General features: G+C 43.6%; 1 protein-coding gene across 3 annotated transcripts in view; it reads left to right on the forward strand.

Annotated features, from left to right (window-relative positions):
• Nucleotides 1-5,413: 5,413 nt before the first annotated feature.
• Nucleotides 5,414-14,897, forward strand: part of PCDH10 (protocadherin 10) — a 46,600-nt gene continuing 37,116 nt past the window's right edge. For 2 of the 3 annotated variants that reach the window (XM_037830669.1, XM_037830668.1), the window contains exons 1-3: nt 5,414-8,802; nt 10,388-10,446; nt 10,996-11,102. In XM_037830669.1, coding sequence (XP_037686597.1) covers nt 6,169-8,802; nt 10,388-10,446; nt 10,996-11,102 — 2,800 coding nt within the window. In that variant the 5' untranslated portion in view covers nt 5,414-6,168. Of the gene's footprint in view, nt 9,489-10,387; nt 10,447-10,995; nt 11,103-14,897 lie in introns of those variants that run through there. The other variant, XR_005215959.1, reaches the window with a different exon arrangement.

Raw genomic sequence — 14,897 nt, forward strand, 5'->3', positions numbered from 1 at the left:
TTTTTGAGATTGTTCTATATCGACCTCAATGTCTGAAGCTTCATTTTCTGCCTCTGGGCCCCATCAGTAAAACCCACACAACTCCCTCTTAGGAAAGCAGCTGGCTTTTTAAATGTGATGTCTTGTAGTTCTTATTTACAATCCTAATCACATCATTGATTTCAGTAATCTTTCAGTAACAGTGGTTATTAATGCTGTCAAAAGCAGGAGCTGGAATCCAATGTGATTTTTTTTTTGTTTTTTTTGTTTGTTTGTTTAATAAACCTGGATAATTAAGATTAATCCTAATAATGTGACTCTAGAGGCCTCTGGGTGATCAGAAGTTTCCTGTGGCTGAGTACTGAACACAACAAGGATGCTATCTTCACTAAAAATTCTATACCCTTCTCCAAAATACTTACGTAGCCTCAAATGACTAAATAAAATAAAATTAACTTAAATAAGTAGTCACTCTTCTTAACACAGAGATAACTAGAATTTTGCATATTTCAGACTCAAAACACAAAGCACCACATGCGATTTTATCTTTTATCTTTTTCTATAATTTAGGAAAGCCCATAGGATCTATTTTGTCTAAGGCCGAAAAAAAACTAAGGTGTGTGAACTTTTACTATCAAGGCTGTATCTTTAACGTAATAAGGAATAAAAAACACTGGTCTGAAAAAGTAGGGTAAAATGATATAAGTGTTTAAGACACATTTTGGAAAGAGCAGACTTCTCCATATCCAAAGCCATGGAACAAGAGGGTAAGAAGAGGTCATACATTTTGATTGTAGGATAAAAAGAGGTCGTGATGTAACAAAGATTGTCACTTTAGATCAGATCTATTTACCTGCATTCTGAAAGGTGGCATGGAATAAAATAAGTTTCCAAAAGAACTATTTCTCTGCTAATAAAAGAGACAGCATGTGAAGGAACTTGCAAGTATGTTAGGATGATCAATGTTCCTCATCCACACACACTCACGGGGGGAAAAATATATATATACATATTTGGAACCAGCATCAAAATACATTGCCTAATGTTAAAATATTCCTGGACTCCTTGTTTGATATCTCTTATGGAAAGGACAGTACCTTAACATTATTATTAGGAAATGATATTGTTAGCATTAAGATATATAATTCATGTTGCTTTCATTTGCTCAGACCATTGTAAAAATCCATAAATCACTTTCTTGTTCATGTATTGCTTAAGTGCAATTTGTCATTTTGCATTAGAGGGCTGCTTCAGCTCATCAGTGCTTTTAATTCATTGTTTAGAGTTTAACAAAATGCTGGCCCTGTTTGATAACTGAAAAGAACTGAAATGCGAAGCTGCACCAATATTAGCAAGCATAAACGAAATGGAGAAGTATATTCTACTTTGAATATCAAGATAACGGTACCTAATTGAATGGCTAGTATTCTAAGTCGGAAGAACAAGGATGTGTTCTTTCACTGTCAGACTCAAAACACTGCAACATAGTACCTAAAATGTTACCTGAAGGCTTGTACCAGCACATGATGCAAATATTTTCCAAGAACTCTACTGAACATTCACCCTTTATTATAGATGAAGACAAATTAACACAGAGCCTGTGGCACTGACTCCAAAAATGTTGCATTCCCACCTCTCAATTAGGTTTACACCACTACAAAGAAACCTGTTTTATGGTTACCCATAAGAGAGGCAAGGCAGTCCAGGTCCCTTGTATTAGCAAGTACCAAGTACCAGGAACCTTCTAGCTCAAAGCCAGGTGAGCCTTGCATATGAAAAGCTCTTTACTGACAGTTTTTCTTTTCTATTTCCTAAACAACAAGAACATCAACAAAAACAGCTTTTTCAAAGCTCTGGGCACACTGCAGTAACAAGCAACTGGTTTTAAATCACTGCAAATACTCATTTATCCAAACGCTGGTTAACAAACTTTTACTCTTTATAGCAAAAGGTAGGGAAGAAAGCAACCCTACTACTTATTTTCAACGTTTATAACGACGTTTATAAAAAAGGCATTCGTGGGTTTCTTAGCGCCCCCACCCCCATTCCTGCCACACCTACAAAGTCCGATGAAAATAGACGAATGGAATGTGCATTATCACTGTCAGATATTTACTCTCGGATATCAACAAGGATTTTTACGAATATTGATTTTTATAACTCTTCCCAAATGACCAAAAAAAAAAAAAATGCTTAGAATATTGCTGTTTTAGGATGCGGTTTGTTTTGGTCTAGATGTTCCGTGCTCTTAGTTCAAGGGAGGGAGTGGTCCGGCGGAAAGGGGAGGTTCCTTATGGACGCTAGGAATTGCTTTTCCCTTCAGCCTCCAGTAATGGAAGGTGGACAGGCGCCAGTATTCTTTGGTCTTCCACACTTCAGAGGTCGTCAATCCCTCCATCAAGGCTGTCCTTTAAGTAATCAGGACCTCACTAAATTCTGGGAGCCAAGGGAAGGAGGGTGAAAAGATAAAAGAAAAAATCTGCTTGAATGCCACCAGAGGGAAGAAAATAAACTGGTTACTTTAAAGAAGCAAAAAAAAATTTAAGTGTTGTTTTGTAAGTGACCGAGTGGGGTTGTTTGAATGGCTCCAGGGTATAGAAACAGAGAAGGCTATTAATGCCAATATCTAAATGTTGACTCCAAACAAAATGCTCTTGCAATTGCCCTTGGCTAAACTGCCTAAGCAGGCGGGCGGAGTGTAGGGCTCCGGTCTATTCTTCCCCAAAGTCCAGTCCTCACCCCGCGGGTCCCCCGCCGGCGTCGCGGAGACTTGGAGTCATGGAGGCTAGACCTCTAGAGGACCGGGTCCTGGCTTCACTGGAGCGGACACAGGCCTCTGTGACCCACGAAATCCTGCAGAGCCCCCAACAGGCGAGACCGGCCGAGCAAAGACTCCAAAGCAAAACCCGCTAAGCTTGCCCTATGCTGCTTTAGCCGCTAGGAGACGCCTGTAACCCACGTTTGCAGAGAGAGTCCCCATTCAACCACATCGTCCAAAAAAAAAAAAAAAGCACAAGTGTTACAGTGGATGTAGTGATTGTTTACAGGCAAATCTGGCCATCTCTCCATGTTCTCATCTCCACCTCTGGAAGCTCTCTAGCTTTCAGAAAACGCCCCAAGTCTGCTCAAACTTCATCTACATTTTCGAAAACAGAAATCCTCTTACCCAAACAATTTCTGTATCTGCATTGTCATTTAGCCGCATGTCTCTTTCACACCCAAACAGGCGCGCACACGTGCGCACACACACGAGTGTTTCCATGCGTACACATGAACGTATTGGAAAATTACCGTCATTTTAAAAAATGCTCCAGGATTCTGATGAGTCAGCTTGAAGAGCTGAAAACATTTCATTTCAATCCTGTAGATCTAAGAAAAAGAAAGGGGGAGGGGCGGGAAGTACAGATGCAATGCCCTATTGATATTCAGATACACTATAATCTCCTTTTCATTGATCCACAGGTCCTTTATAAACTGCCGCTCCATTCTCAGTAGCAGACGTGAAGCTGAAATCATTTTAACTGCAGTGGTTTTCGCTTGGCTTTGGTGAGTCGTCAATTTACTGCAGCTGGAAAAGGATTAGCCATTTTTGCTGGCATCCTTTCCTAACCACTCAAAGGGAGGGCCAATCTCATGAAACAGTCAAAGGAGGTACCGGGGCAGAATGCACGCACTGGCGGGACTCACAGGGGCATGCCTCAGTCTACAAACACGCCCGTGGACACTCGACCTCCTTAATTCCCTGCTGGGTGGGAATGATACTGTACCTCTGGGTAGGGGAAAGGACTCTCTCCCTTTCTCGCATGTTGTGTCGTTGTTACTCTCGGGTCGTTCATTAACAGGAAGCCTCAAGGGACCTTCCCATCTTGTGGCATAACAAGGAAACTGAACAGGTGCTGCTTTAGTAAATAAACTGTTCCTTACGAACAGCTCATTAATAAATATAAAAATATAGTATCTTTTCGTGGAGAACTGAATTCATTCCACTCTGTAGCAATGAAGAGATGGGTGCTTTATCTTAACTTCATAAGAACTGGGTTCGTATATGCGCTGCGTTGCCCCCGCGCCTCAAGACTACGCACCTATGGCTCGCCAAATGCACCCTTAGGGACCCAGGGAAGCTCCGTTGGCACTTACACAGAACCGTACGCGGGGCCAAGAACGACGGATGTGAGCAACGTGAATGTGCCAGCGCCTTCACAGATACCGGCAGCCGAGCACATTCGGGCCCAGCGTTGTATACTGTCTCTGCCCACCACCCCGCCCGTGGCCGCTGCCATCCTTGTCCTGGCAGTCTGACCCCAGGCTGGCAGGAATTGGTGCCCCCGTTTAGGATGGGGGGAGTCTCCAATTTTCAGGAAAATCAATAAATAAACCGCGAAACACTTGGCCGGGCGAGGCTCAAGGATATCCGGAAATGAGAAGCGCTTTGCAGCGCCGGGCGCTGATCCGTGCCGGGTGCTCAAGATCCGAATGCTAGGTTGGAGGGTCCAGAAGCAGAAGCTGGAAGGAAACTCCTCAGTCATTTATCAAAGTGCTCACAGCTCGAAACCAGGTCCCCAAGAGAGTTATCATCTATTTGTTTAAAAAAAAAAAAAATGTGGATATACATTTAAAAAGGGAAGAGGCACGTCTAAAGCACTAAGTCCATAAGAGTTTCCACTACACAGCCCTTGATGTGAATCACTTGGCTTTTTAGCACCCACCGCCGCGCGCGCGCGCACACACACACACACACACACACACACACACACACGCTCCAACTGCTTCTTTCCTTTCCAACACAGCCCTTCCGATCCGCACACTGCTTGACACATTCCATATTATCCACCCCACCCCCTTTTTTTAATGTTCTGCAGTTTCAGCCAGAGTCCCTTAAATAGGTAAGCCTGGGCAATGAGTACCCCTCTGCAACTTTTTTCCCCCTCGCAGTTATTTATTTCCACTGTCCGGAGCAGGGAAAATACCTTAAAGGAAAAAGAATGTTAGCATCATTGGAAATCCCGCTCCGGAGAGAGGATACCGCTGCTGTTGCTATTATGTTTTCGCATTTGCTGATGCAAACGGGGGAACCTCTCTATTCCCTCCCCATTACCTGCGTCTGGGGACCGGGAACTTTCCGCAGCAGAGTCCCCAGCTAGCGCCTCGGGACCTGCGGGGATGTTCTCGCTCTCACACTCACACTCACCTCCGCGGCCGGCTCAGCCCCGCCCCTCCAGACTGCCTAGTGACTCACCTGTTTGACAGCCAGAGGGGCCAATCAGCGGCGGATCGGTAGGTGGTGCTTCTAGGCAACTGGTTGGCAGAATGAGGGCGCTGCGCAAAAACAGAGAAGCAGAGCGCTAGGAGCTCAGAACTGCCAGCCGCGATCCCTGGCTCTGAGGCTGAGGCAGCAGGAGGGAAGGACTGGAAGGGAGAGAGACAGGTTAGAGGGAAAGAGGCTTGGGAAGGAAACAACAGAAAAGAAACTGCTCATCATATTTAAAGGGAGGCAAATGACAGTGGAGATGAGGACGGAGGGAGAAAAGACCATGAAAGTCAAAAATTACAAATAGAGGAAAAAAAATTCCAAGAAGAACACCCATCCGGAGATATGAAGAGAATGAAAGTTTTATGCTGCAGAGCCGTTCTATGCTTTTCCGGCACAAAATTCTCTCGCTGTTTTTAAGCCTCTTTGCGTTTGCTTGGCGTTGGCACTAAGAGGCATGTTCAGCGGTGCCAGCAGCATCTCCTCTTCCTTCTCCTCTTCCTCTTCGTCTTCCTCCTCTTCCTTTTCTTCCTCCTCCTTCTCCTCCCATCAGCAAGAAGACAAACCGAGGACAGTCTTGAAATATCGAAATTTCCTCCTTGGGATTTGCCAGGGCCGCGTTGCGCCAAGATTGTCGGAATAAAGGACGCTGACTATTGTATTATCATTATTTTATTAATTGGTCAGTGGGAAGATTACAGATGAGGAAAAGGGACGCCTGTCACCCTTCCTGCACTAAGATTGAAAAATGAGGCTGGACTGGGGGAAACCCTAATATGAAGCAAAAGGAACAAGATTTTTAAAGACATAAAGCCACAAGAGCCCCCTCGTAGCGTACTTTTATTTGTATTTTTTTGAGATTTTTTTTTTTATTCTGTGGTGGGGGGGAGGTGATTGGGTGGCTGACTGGCTGCGGGAAGCTGCTTCCTTTCCCTTTGGAGATGATCGTGCTATTATTCTTTGCCTTGCTCTGGATGGTGGAGGGTGTCTTTTCCCAGCTTCACTACACGGTACAGGAGGAGCAGGAACATGGCACTTTCGTGGGGAATATTGCTGAAGATCTGGGCTTGGACATTACAAAACTTTCGGCTCGCAGGTTTCAGACGGTGCCTAACTCGCGGACCCCTTATTTGGACCTCAACCTGGAGACCGGGGTGCTGTATGTGAATGAGAAGATAGACCGCGAGCAAATCTGCAAGCAGAGCCCCTCCTGCGTCCTGCACCTGGAGGTCTTCCTGGAGAACCCCCTGGAGCTGTTCCGGGTGGAGATCGAGGTACTGGACATCAATGACAACCCTCCCTCCTTCCCGGAGCCGGACCTGACTGTGGAGATCTCCGAGAGCGCCACGCCGGGTACCCGCTTCCCTTTGGAAAGCGCATTCGACCCAGACGTGGGCACCAACTCCTTGCGCGACTACGAGATCACCCCTAACAGCTATTTCTCCCTGGACGTGCAGACCCAAGGGGATGGCAACCGATTCGCAGAGCTGGTGCTGGAGAAGCCGCTGGACCGAGAGCAGCAAGCGGTGCACCGCTACGTGCTGACCGCGGTGGACGGGGGAGGAGGCGGAGGAGGAGGAGGAGACGGAGTGGGAGGCGGCGGGGGAGGGGGCCTACCCCTCCAGCAGCAGCGTACCGGCACGGCTCTACTCACCATCCGAGTGCTGGACTCCAACGACAACGTGCCTGCCTTCGACCAACCAGTCTACACTGTGTCCCTACCAGAGAACTCGCCCCCAGGCACGCTCGTGATCCAACTCAACGCCACGGACCCGGACGAGGGCCAAAACGGCGAAGTCGTGTACTCCTTCAGCAGCCACATCTCGCCCCGAGCGCGAGAACTCTTCGGACTCTCTCCGCACACCGGCCGCCTGGAGGTGAGCGGCGAGCTGGACTATGAAGAGAGCCCAGTGTACCAGGTGTACGTGCAAGCCAAGGACCTGGGTCCCAACGCGGTGCCTGCGCACTGCAAGGTGGTAGTGCGAGTGCTGGATGCTAACGACAACGCACCGGAGATCAGCTTCAGTACCGTGAAGGAGGCGGTGAGCGAGGGCGCGGCGCCAGGCACAGTGGTAGCCCTATTCAGCGTCACAGACCGCGACTCAGAGGAGAATGGGCAGGTGCAATGCGAGCTGCTGGGGGACGTGCCGTTCCGCCTCAAATCTTCCTTCAAGAACTATTACACCATCGTGACCGAGGCCCCACTAGACCGAGAGGCAGGGGACTCCTACACTCTGACCGTGGTGGCCCGGGACAGAGGCGAGCCGGCACTTTCCACCAGTAAGTCGATCCACGTACAAGTGTCAGATGTGAACGACAATGCGCCGCGCTTCAGCCAGTCTGTCTACGACGTGTATGTGACCGAGAACAACGTGCCGGGAGCCTATATTTACGCGGTGAGCGCCACCGACCGCGATGAGGGCCCCAACGCCCAGTTAGCCTACTCCATCCTCGAGTGCCAGATCCAGGGCATGAGCGTCTTCACCTACGTGTCCATCAATTCTGAGAACGGCTACTTGTACGCTCTGCGCTCTTTTGACTACGAGCAGCTCAAGGACTTCAGCTTTCAGGTGGAAGCCCGGGACGCCGGCAGCCCACAGGCTCTGGCGGGCAACGCCACCGTTAACATCCTTATCGTGGATCAGAACGACAATGCCCCTGCCATCGTGGCGCCCCTTCCGGGGCGCAACGGGACTCCTGCGCGCGAGGTGCTGCCCCGCTCGGCGGAGCCGGGTTATTTGCTCACCCGCGTGGCTGCAGTGGACGCTGACGATGGTGAGAACGCCCGCCTCACCTACAGCATCGTGCGGGGCAATGAAATGAACCTCTTTCGCATGGACTGGCGCACCGGGGAGCTCCGCACAGCGCGCCGGGTGCCGGCCAAGCGCGACCCCCAGCGGCCTTACGAGCTGGTGATCGAGGTGCGCGACCACGGGCAGCCGCCCCTATCTTCCACCGCCACCCTGGTGGTGCAGCTGGTGGATGGTGCCGTGGAACCCCAGGGCGGGAGCGGGGGCGGAAGTGGGGGGTCAGGGGAACATCAGCGACCCGGCCGCTCCGGCGGCGGGGAGACTTCGCTGGACCTCACCCTCATCCTAATCATCGCGCTGGGCTCGGTGTCCTTCATCTTCCTGCTGGCCATGATTGTACTGGCTGTGCGCTGCCAAAAGGAGAAGCAGCTTAACATTTACACCTGCCTGGCCAGCGACTGCTGCCTCTGCTGCTGCTGCTGCGGCAATGGGGGCGCGACCTGCTGCGGACGTCAAGCCCGGGCGCGCAAGAAGAAACTCAGCAAGTCAGACATTATGCTAGTGCAGAGCTCAAACGTCCCCAGTAACCCTGCCCAGGTGCCCGTGGAGGAGTCTGGGGGCTTTGGCTCCCACCACCACAACCAGAATTACTGCTACCAGGTCTGCCTGACCCCAGAGTCCGCCAAGACCGACCTGATGTTTCTTAAGCCCTGCAGCCCCTCGCGGAGTGCGGACACCGAGCACAACCCCTGCGGGGCCATAGTCACTGGCTACACCGATCAGCAACCCGACATCATCTCCAACGGAAGTATTTTGTCCAACGAGGTAAGGCTGAAGCGAAAGGACCACCATCTCTCATCTCCTCCATCCGAAAGCCTTCTCTAGCCTGGCCCTTGTATCTCTGGTGCATTGTGTATTTATTTTAGGAGACTAGCTTATTTGTATCGTTATGTGGGCGGGGATTGGGGGGGCCTCTTTCACTCCTTCGTGTATAACCTAACCTTGGTGGTGTTCCTAATCCTCTGCGTTCCACCCCTCCACTTTTATTTTCATTCCCTCCCTTTGGTGCTTTGCCACCTTGGAGCTCCTTCCTTCCCTCTCTCATCTTTCCTTTAAAATCCTAATCCCCACTCAGCCCCTTCCCTTCTCAGAAACCATTGGATAAAGTGGGGAGTGCGTGGAGGGAGGGAGAGTGCGGAGGAGGGACTTTCTAGCACTGGAAAAGGTCTTTTTCTCTGCGTCTGTCCCAGGACTTAATAAAGTTGATGCTATTTTTCTTTGTTTATCGATGCTTTCTGTCGCGTGTTAAAGTAAACTATAGATTATTTAACTTTGCACAGTTGTCTAAACTCGACTGAATGTTTTAGTGAAAGAGTTATCAGATTCTTGTCCTTTGAACTCGGGTTGCAGAAAAGCCTTCAATTCTTCTCTGGACAGCATTTGCAGAGGCTCTTGAAGCCCAACGCCCACACAGTGTGAATTTGAATGAAGTTGCTTTGGCACAAACCCATGTAAGAGTAAACTAACGAAAAGCTTAAACAACTGTTGTCTTAAATATATCTTATAGCTAATAATCACCTTCTTGCCACTGTTTTTTTGATTAATCACTGCTGTTGGTTTTCTTCATCAAAGAATTTGGCTTGTAAATTCCGATTTATTTTTAAAAGATGAAGAAGTGGCAACGTTGGAGGAGGGGTGGGAGAGAGAACAGAGTTGATTTATGTAAAAGAAAGTTTGGACCAGAAAAGGTGTGTGGGTGGTGGATGTGGGGAGGAGAATGCAGAAGGCTTTTGAAGGGGGAAAAGAATTGGGGGAGAGTTATGAACTCTTTTCTTGGCAGGTTATTTTATTATTTGAGTCTCAGACATTATTAATTGACTTTCATGAATATTTGTACAGCTCATTTGTATCTGAAGCACATTTTGAAAATAAACAACAAAATAATTCCATGAAATATTCAAACCTTTTGCTTATTGAGCGTGCTGTTTTTTCTTGTGTGTCCACCAGTATACACTTAACACTTTTTTAGGCCACTGAAAGAAAGACTGCAGAGTCTAACTAGATAGACTCTGTTAGAGACAATGGTCTGTGAGCACTAGCTATAAGGTCATTTGCATTCTCTCTTAAAAAACACACATTTAAGGTTTGACTTTTATTTCTGCAATATAAAAAGCATGGTTGTTGTGTTTCTTTACAGCTGACTGAAATATAGATTCTAGTTTCTTTGCTGATGTCTGCATATCTCACTGCCCTTAGCCAGGTATTATTAGGCTGAGGTCTTAGGAGAACTTGGAAATTCATAAAAATATACACAATTGCTTAAACTAGAAATAGTACCTATCCTCAAAGTAGACTATTAGTTAAACCCTTAGTATTCAAATACTCTTGATTTATTTATTTTTTTTCCTAGACCAAACACCAGCGAGCAGAGCTCAGCTATCTAGTTGACAGACCTCGTCGAGTTAACAGGTATGGACTCTTTTTTTTTTTTTTTTCCCTAGCTTGTTGTATGAACATTTTATTACCTAGTAAAAGTAAGAAGTAGGTATGTTATCATATATTAAAATACAAAATTTATAAAGTAGTTCTGATTACAGGACAAAAATACTGGTTATATTTCCTAGACAATCCATTAAATACATGAGTGTACTCCATATACAAAATTAGTAAATATATTTGGATATTTTGTCAGTTTACACTCTTCAGCAGCTTCTTATAGTCTAACTGTCCCAGATGTATATTTACATCTATGTTTAATGCAAATCATAAAACCCATACATACCTCCAATCACAGAATAACGCCTAAACTTTTACATACCTTAAATGCCCAACTGAACTGTCAGTGCTCCATTTTAAAGGGTAGATTTTGGTTATTAAAAGTAGCAGTATGCAGTAATAAATCTGAGGGGTTGATGAGACTGCAGAACCATCTGTGACCATGTGGTGGCAGAAGAATGTTTTCTGTGTTTCTTTTCACCCGTATTTTAATTCTAATATTCACATTTTTTGTACTTCTAGTTCTGCATTCCAGGAAGCTGACATAGTAAGCTCTAAGGACAGTGGTCACGGAGACAGTGAACAGGGAGATAGTGATCATGATGCCACCAATCGCGGCCAGTCAGCTGGTAAGTGTGATGAAAGGGTAATGAAATGCTGACTTTTGTAGTTAAAAAAAAAAAGTCTAGAAAGGATGATGTCCTAGGTAATTTTCTATAAAGTCAATGATGGTTGCTCTGTAGAAAGATGGCATTATCTTGTATTGATAATTGTATCCTCAAAGATTATTAAAATTTTAATTTTCCTGTTTTGGAATGTTAAGGTTAGACACATTATGGTAAGTGTTAGAACATGAAATATTTCTTCCTTATGTGATGTTCCTAATGGAATTTTACTGCATACAAAGAGCCATAGAACTTTCACCTGGTTCATTCCATAGTCTTTAGTCAATTAAGGTATTATTATCCTGGTTTGTGGATGAGGTAACTGAAGACTAATGGAATTGATTAACCTGCACAAGGTGACAAGAGAATAAATGGATGATTTGGAACTAGGGTCCAAAACTCTTGCTCTCCAGTACAATGCATTTTGTAGTCCAGCAAATATTAAACAGAATGAGAGAAGAAATGGTGATTAAAAGTTGTGAATAGGTTGAAAACAGTGATTTTGATGTTGGGTCCTTGGGCTTCAGTACAAAAGGCAATATGTGAAAATGTGTATTTTCTGAAGGGTCCTCAGTTTCCTCATATTTTCAACAGGGTCCATGACCTGCCAAAGGTTGAACTCTGTATATTTGTATGTGTGCTTAATGGTAGCCACAGATGGGGTATGCAATGTGGTATGTGATTTTTTTTGTTTTTTTTTTTTTAACTTTATTTTAATCTTCTTTTAAATTGATTTTATTTTACTTAACTTTGACAAGTTTTATAGGATAATTATAATTCTCAAGTACTAATACTCAAAAGAAACACGTAAAAGAAGTAAAATATGTTTCACTATTGGCTTTTTTTTTTACCTTTTCATTTTCTATTTTGTTTTATGTTTATGTGCCATATAAGGAAACGGAATGGCAAGTCAACTTCTGTAGCTTCTAAAAATATCCATCATTGGACTAGATCTGAGTTAATCTCGCTTGTTTGAAAGTCGACTTTTATTTTGGTTAATGACAAAACCTTGGAGTGACAGGGCCCTCACTTTCAAGATAACGTTGCTGCTTGAGAGTACCCATCCTTAACACACTTGGTGGACCTCTGAATGGTGCTGAGACAGTGTGTCAAAGGGCAGTGTACGCCCCATGGTCGCCTGGCAGCAGTAGTTGTTGCAACCTTCCCAGTTGGCTAATGTGTGCTGTGTCTGTGGCTGCCCTTAGCCTTGGGAAATCCAGGCAGGAGAAAGGGGGAAAAGGCTGCTCAAGGGTCTCTTTATATTGCTGCAAGCCATTAATATGCAGACCTAATGAGACTTGAGAACTGCCAAGAATCCCCGGAGGTCCCTGCCCCTTGCTGGCCTTCACGCTAAGTGAACAGAGCATCTATTTAGTGTCTGGGAACATGACAACAAACCAGATCTTGCCAGAAGTTTATATTTGAGTACAAAGTCTCTTTCATTTTTGGCCTATATATGGGCATATGATTTATTGTTATCTTTAAAAAGCTAAACATTAAGAATTGCTCATTCACACTTTTTTTTTTTTTCAGAGTTTTGAATTTAGCAGTCAGCCTTTGGACTTCTAAAACCAAATGTTTAATATAAAAACTACTGTATCTGCTGCATGTTTCCTTAGATGCATTTTATTCCTTGCCCACACCCTGTCCGTTTTTCTGTAGCACTCCAATCTCAATGAACATTTCAGTTAGTTTAGTCCTTCAGACATAATGAGCCATAATAACCTAACCAAAGAGAAGAAATGACTAAACATCTACAAAGAGGGCTAAATTTGGAAGATAGATGGGAATATATTCTTATCAATGCATGTCCCTAGTAGCTGTTTTCTTTACAGGCATGCAGTGTTGCCATTCTGGTAATGTTGCTTTCAATTTATTTGAGATGTCAAAGCATTTAGAAGAATATTAAAATGCATAAAAGGTGTTCTTCTAGAAAACATTCTTGTTAGAAAGCAAGGCACATTTTCTTTTCTTTATCAATATGACAAATCTTTCCTATCTTTAAATTCTTAAACGTATAAAAGTATTACAGAATTACCAATCTATTTGTGTATTTCATTAGCAGTTACGGGGCAGCCTCAACATACTGGGCACAATAACAGTTGTTTTAGGATTAAATAATGCACGTATTATTGAGTAATTGCACCTTTGTGTGCTGAATTGCAATCAGATTTAACATGTCTAATTTTATTGTAAGAACGATTTGAAATGTTTTCTTTTTAAGAACAAAACCCTAAATGCAGAGAACTAAAATGCCTTTACCTAAAGACTCCTTTTCAGCCCATACTGATGTTATGCATTGTAAACCTCACACTAAATGGTTAGAATATTTCCAAAAAGTGAAGCCTGTTTCACATAAATAGGTACAAATTCTGTTTTTTTGTTGTTTTTTTTTTTTCCTTTGGAAGGTTGGGTAGTAATGATCTTCCAAATATACAAAATTTAGGAAATACTGTTCATAGGACAGCTTATTCTCTGTTAGGATAGGAAAACAAATTTCATAATAATTAGGAGATTTCACTTAAATGGGTTGTAAGGGGAAAAAAAAGAGTTCTAAGGGAAAAAATCCTGGGAAGATGTAGATAAAGATTCTGAATACTCTGTTTTTACCTCCTTCCATGCTACAGTATATATACTATTTAGTTTAGTGCTTCAGTAATTTAAACTTCCTAATTTTTTCTTTATTCCCACTCGCTTTTTCTTTGTTAGCATTACTTTGTATTTATTTATTAGATATGCCATCCATTTATTCTATGAATAGTTTTCTCTTTTTTTTCTTTCCTTTTTTCCCCTTCTTGCTTTCTGTTCTCTAAGCCATTTGTGGTCACCAATCTTGTTCATAGAAGGGCTTTAAACACTGAGGCAGCTGCAGAGAGAGTCACATAAGCTTTTTTAGTTTTCCACTGCACCTGGCTCCATGTGTGAAATTCTTCGACTTAACCACAGCTCTGTGGCACTTTCTTTCTATAGCCTTGTCAAGGTGTTTCTGTTTTTTTCAGCACACTATTACTGATATAATGGTTAAATATGGCAGAAGTCCAAGGAGATGTGGTAAATGCATGCATAAACCGTCACAAGAGGAAAAACTGATTTATCACATCTTAAAATGACCAAGAAAATCAAAATAGACTTTAAAGAAAAATAGTTTCAATTTTGTTTATTCTGCTGTAACTCAGAATTTGAAAATTATACCATTAGATTAAAAGTTCATTTTTTCTTACTTAAAATACTGATAAGACATTGTTAGTTGTATATTCTTAAACATTTTTAGTATTATTGGAGGTAAAAGACATTGTTAGTTGTATATTCTTAAACACTTTTAGAATTATTGGAGGTATATATAAGGATATCTGTTTAGGAGAAAGTATTTTTATATTTATTAAATACCTACAATGTGCATAGTAATGGGGCTAATTATCAATTTATTCTAATACTTTGTACCTCCTTGGAAAAAAACATGTTGAAAAGGAGAACTCCAGGAAGTGATTCACTTCAGGTTGCTTGTTATTTAACATAGTTTATCTGAAAATTATCAACTTTCTCTTGTAAATTTTTCTTTCAGTTATAAGGGAATTTAGCTTCTAAATGTGTTTAGTTCTTCATTGTTATGTATTATGCATGGTCAAACTTTGGCTCTAAATTAAATAATAAACTGATATGAATTGCCAATATTATCGAACTAGTGGGTAAAATATATCATGGAATCTATTCAGGCATTGCACTATTACAATACTAATGACAGAATTCTTGGTTCCTCAT

This window comes from Choloepus didactylus, chromosome 3 (assembly GCF_015220235.1).
Source record: "Choloepus didactylus isolate mChoDid1 chromosome 3, mChoDid1.pri, whole genome shotgun sequence".
Classification (NCBI taxonomy): Eukaryota; Metazoa; Chordata; class Mammalia; order Pilosa; family Megalonychidae; genus Choloepus; species Choloepus didactylus.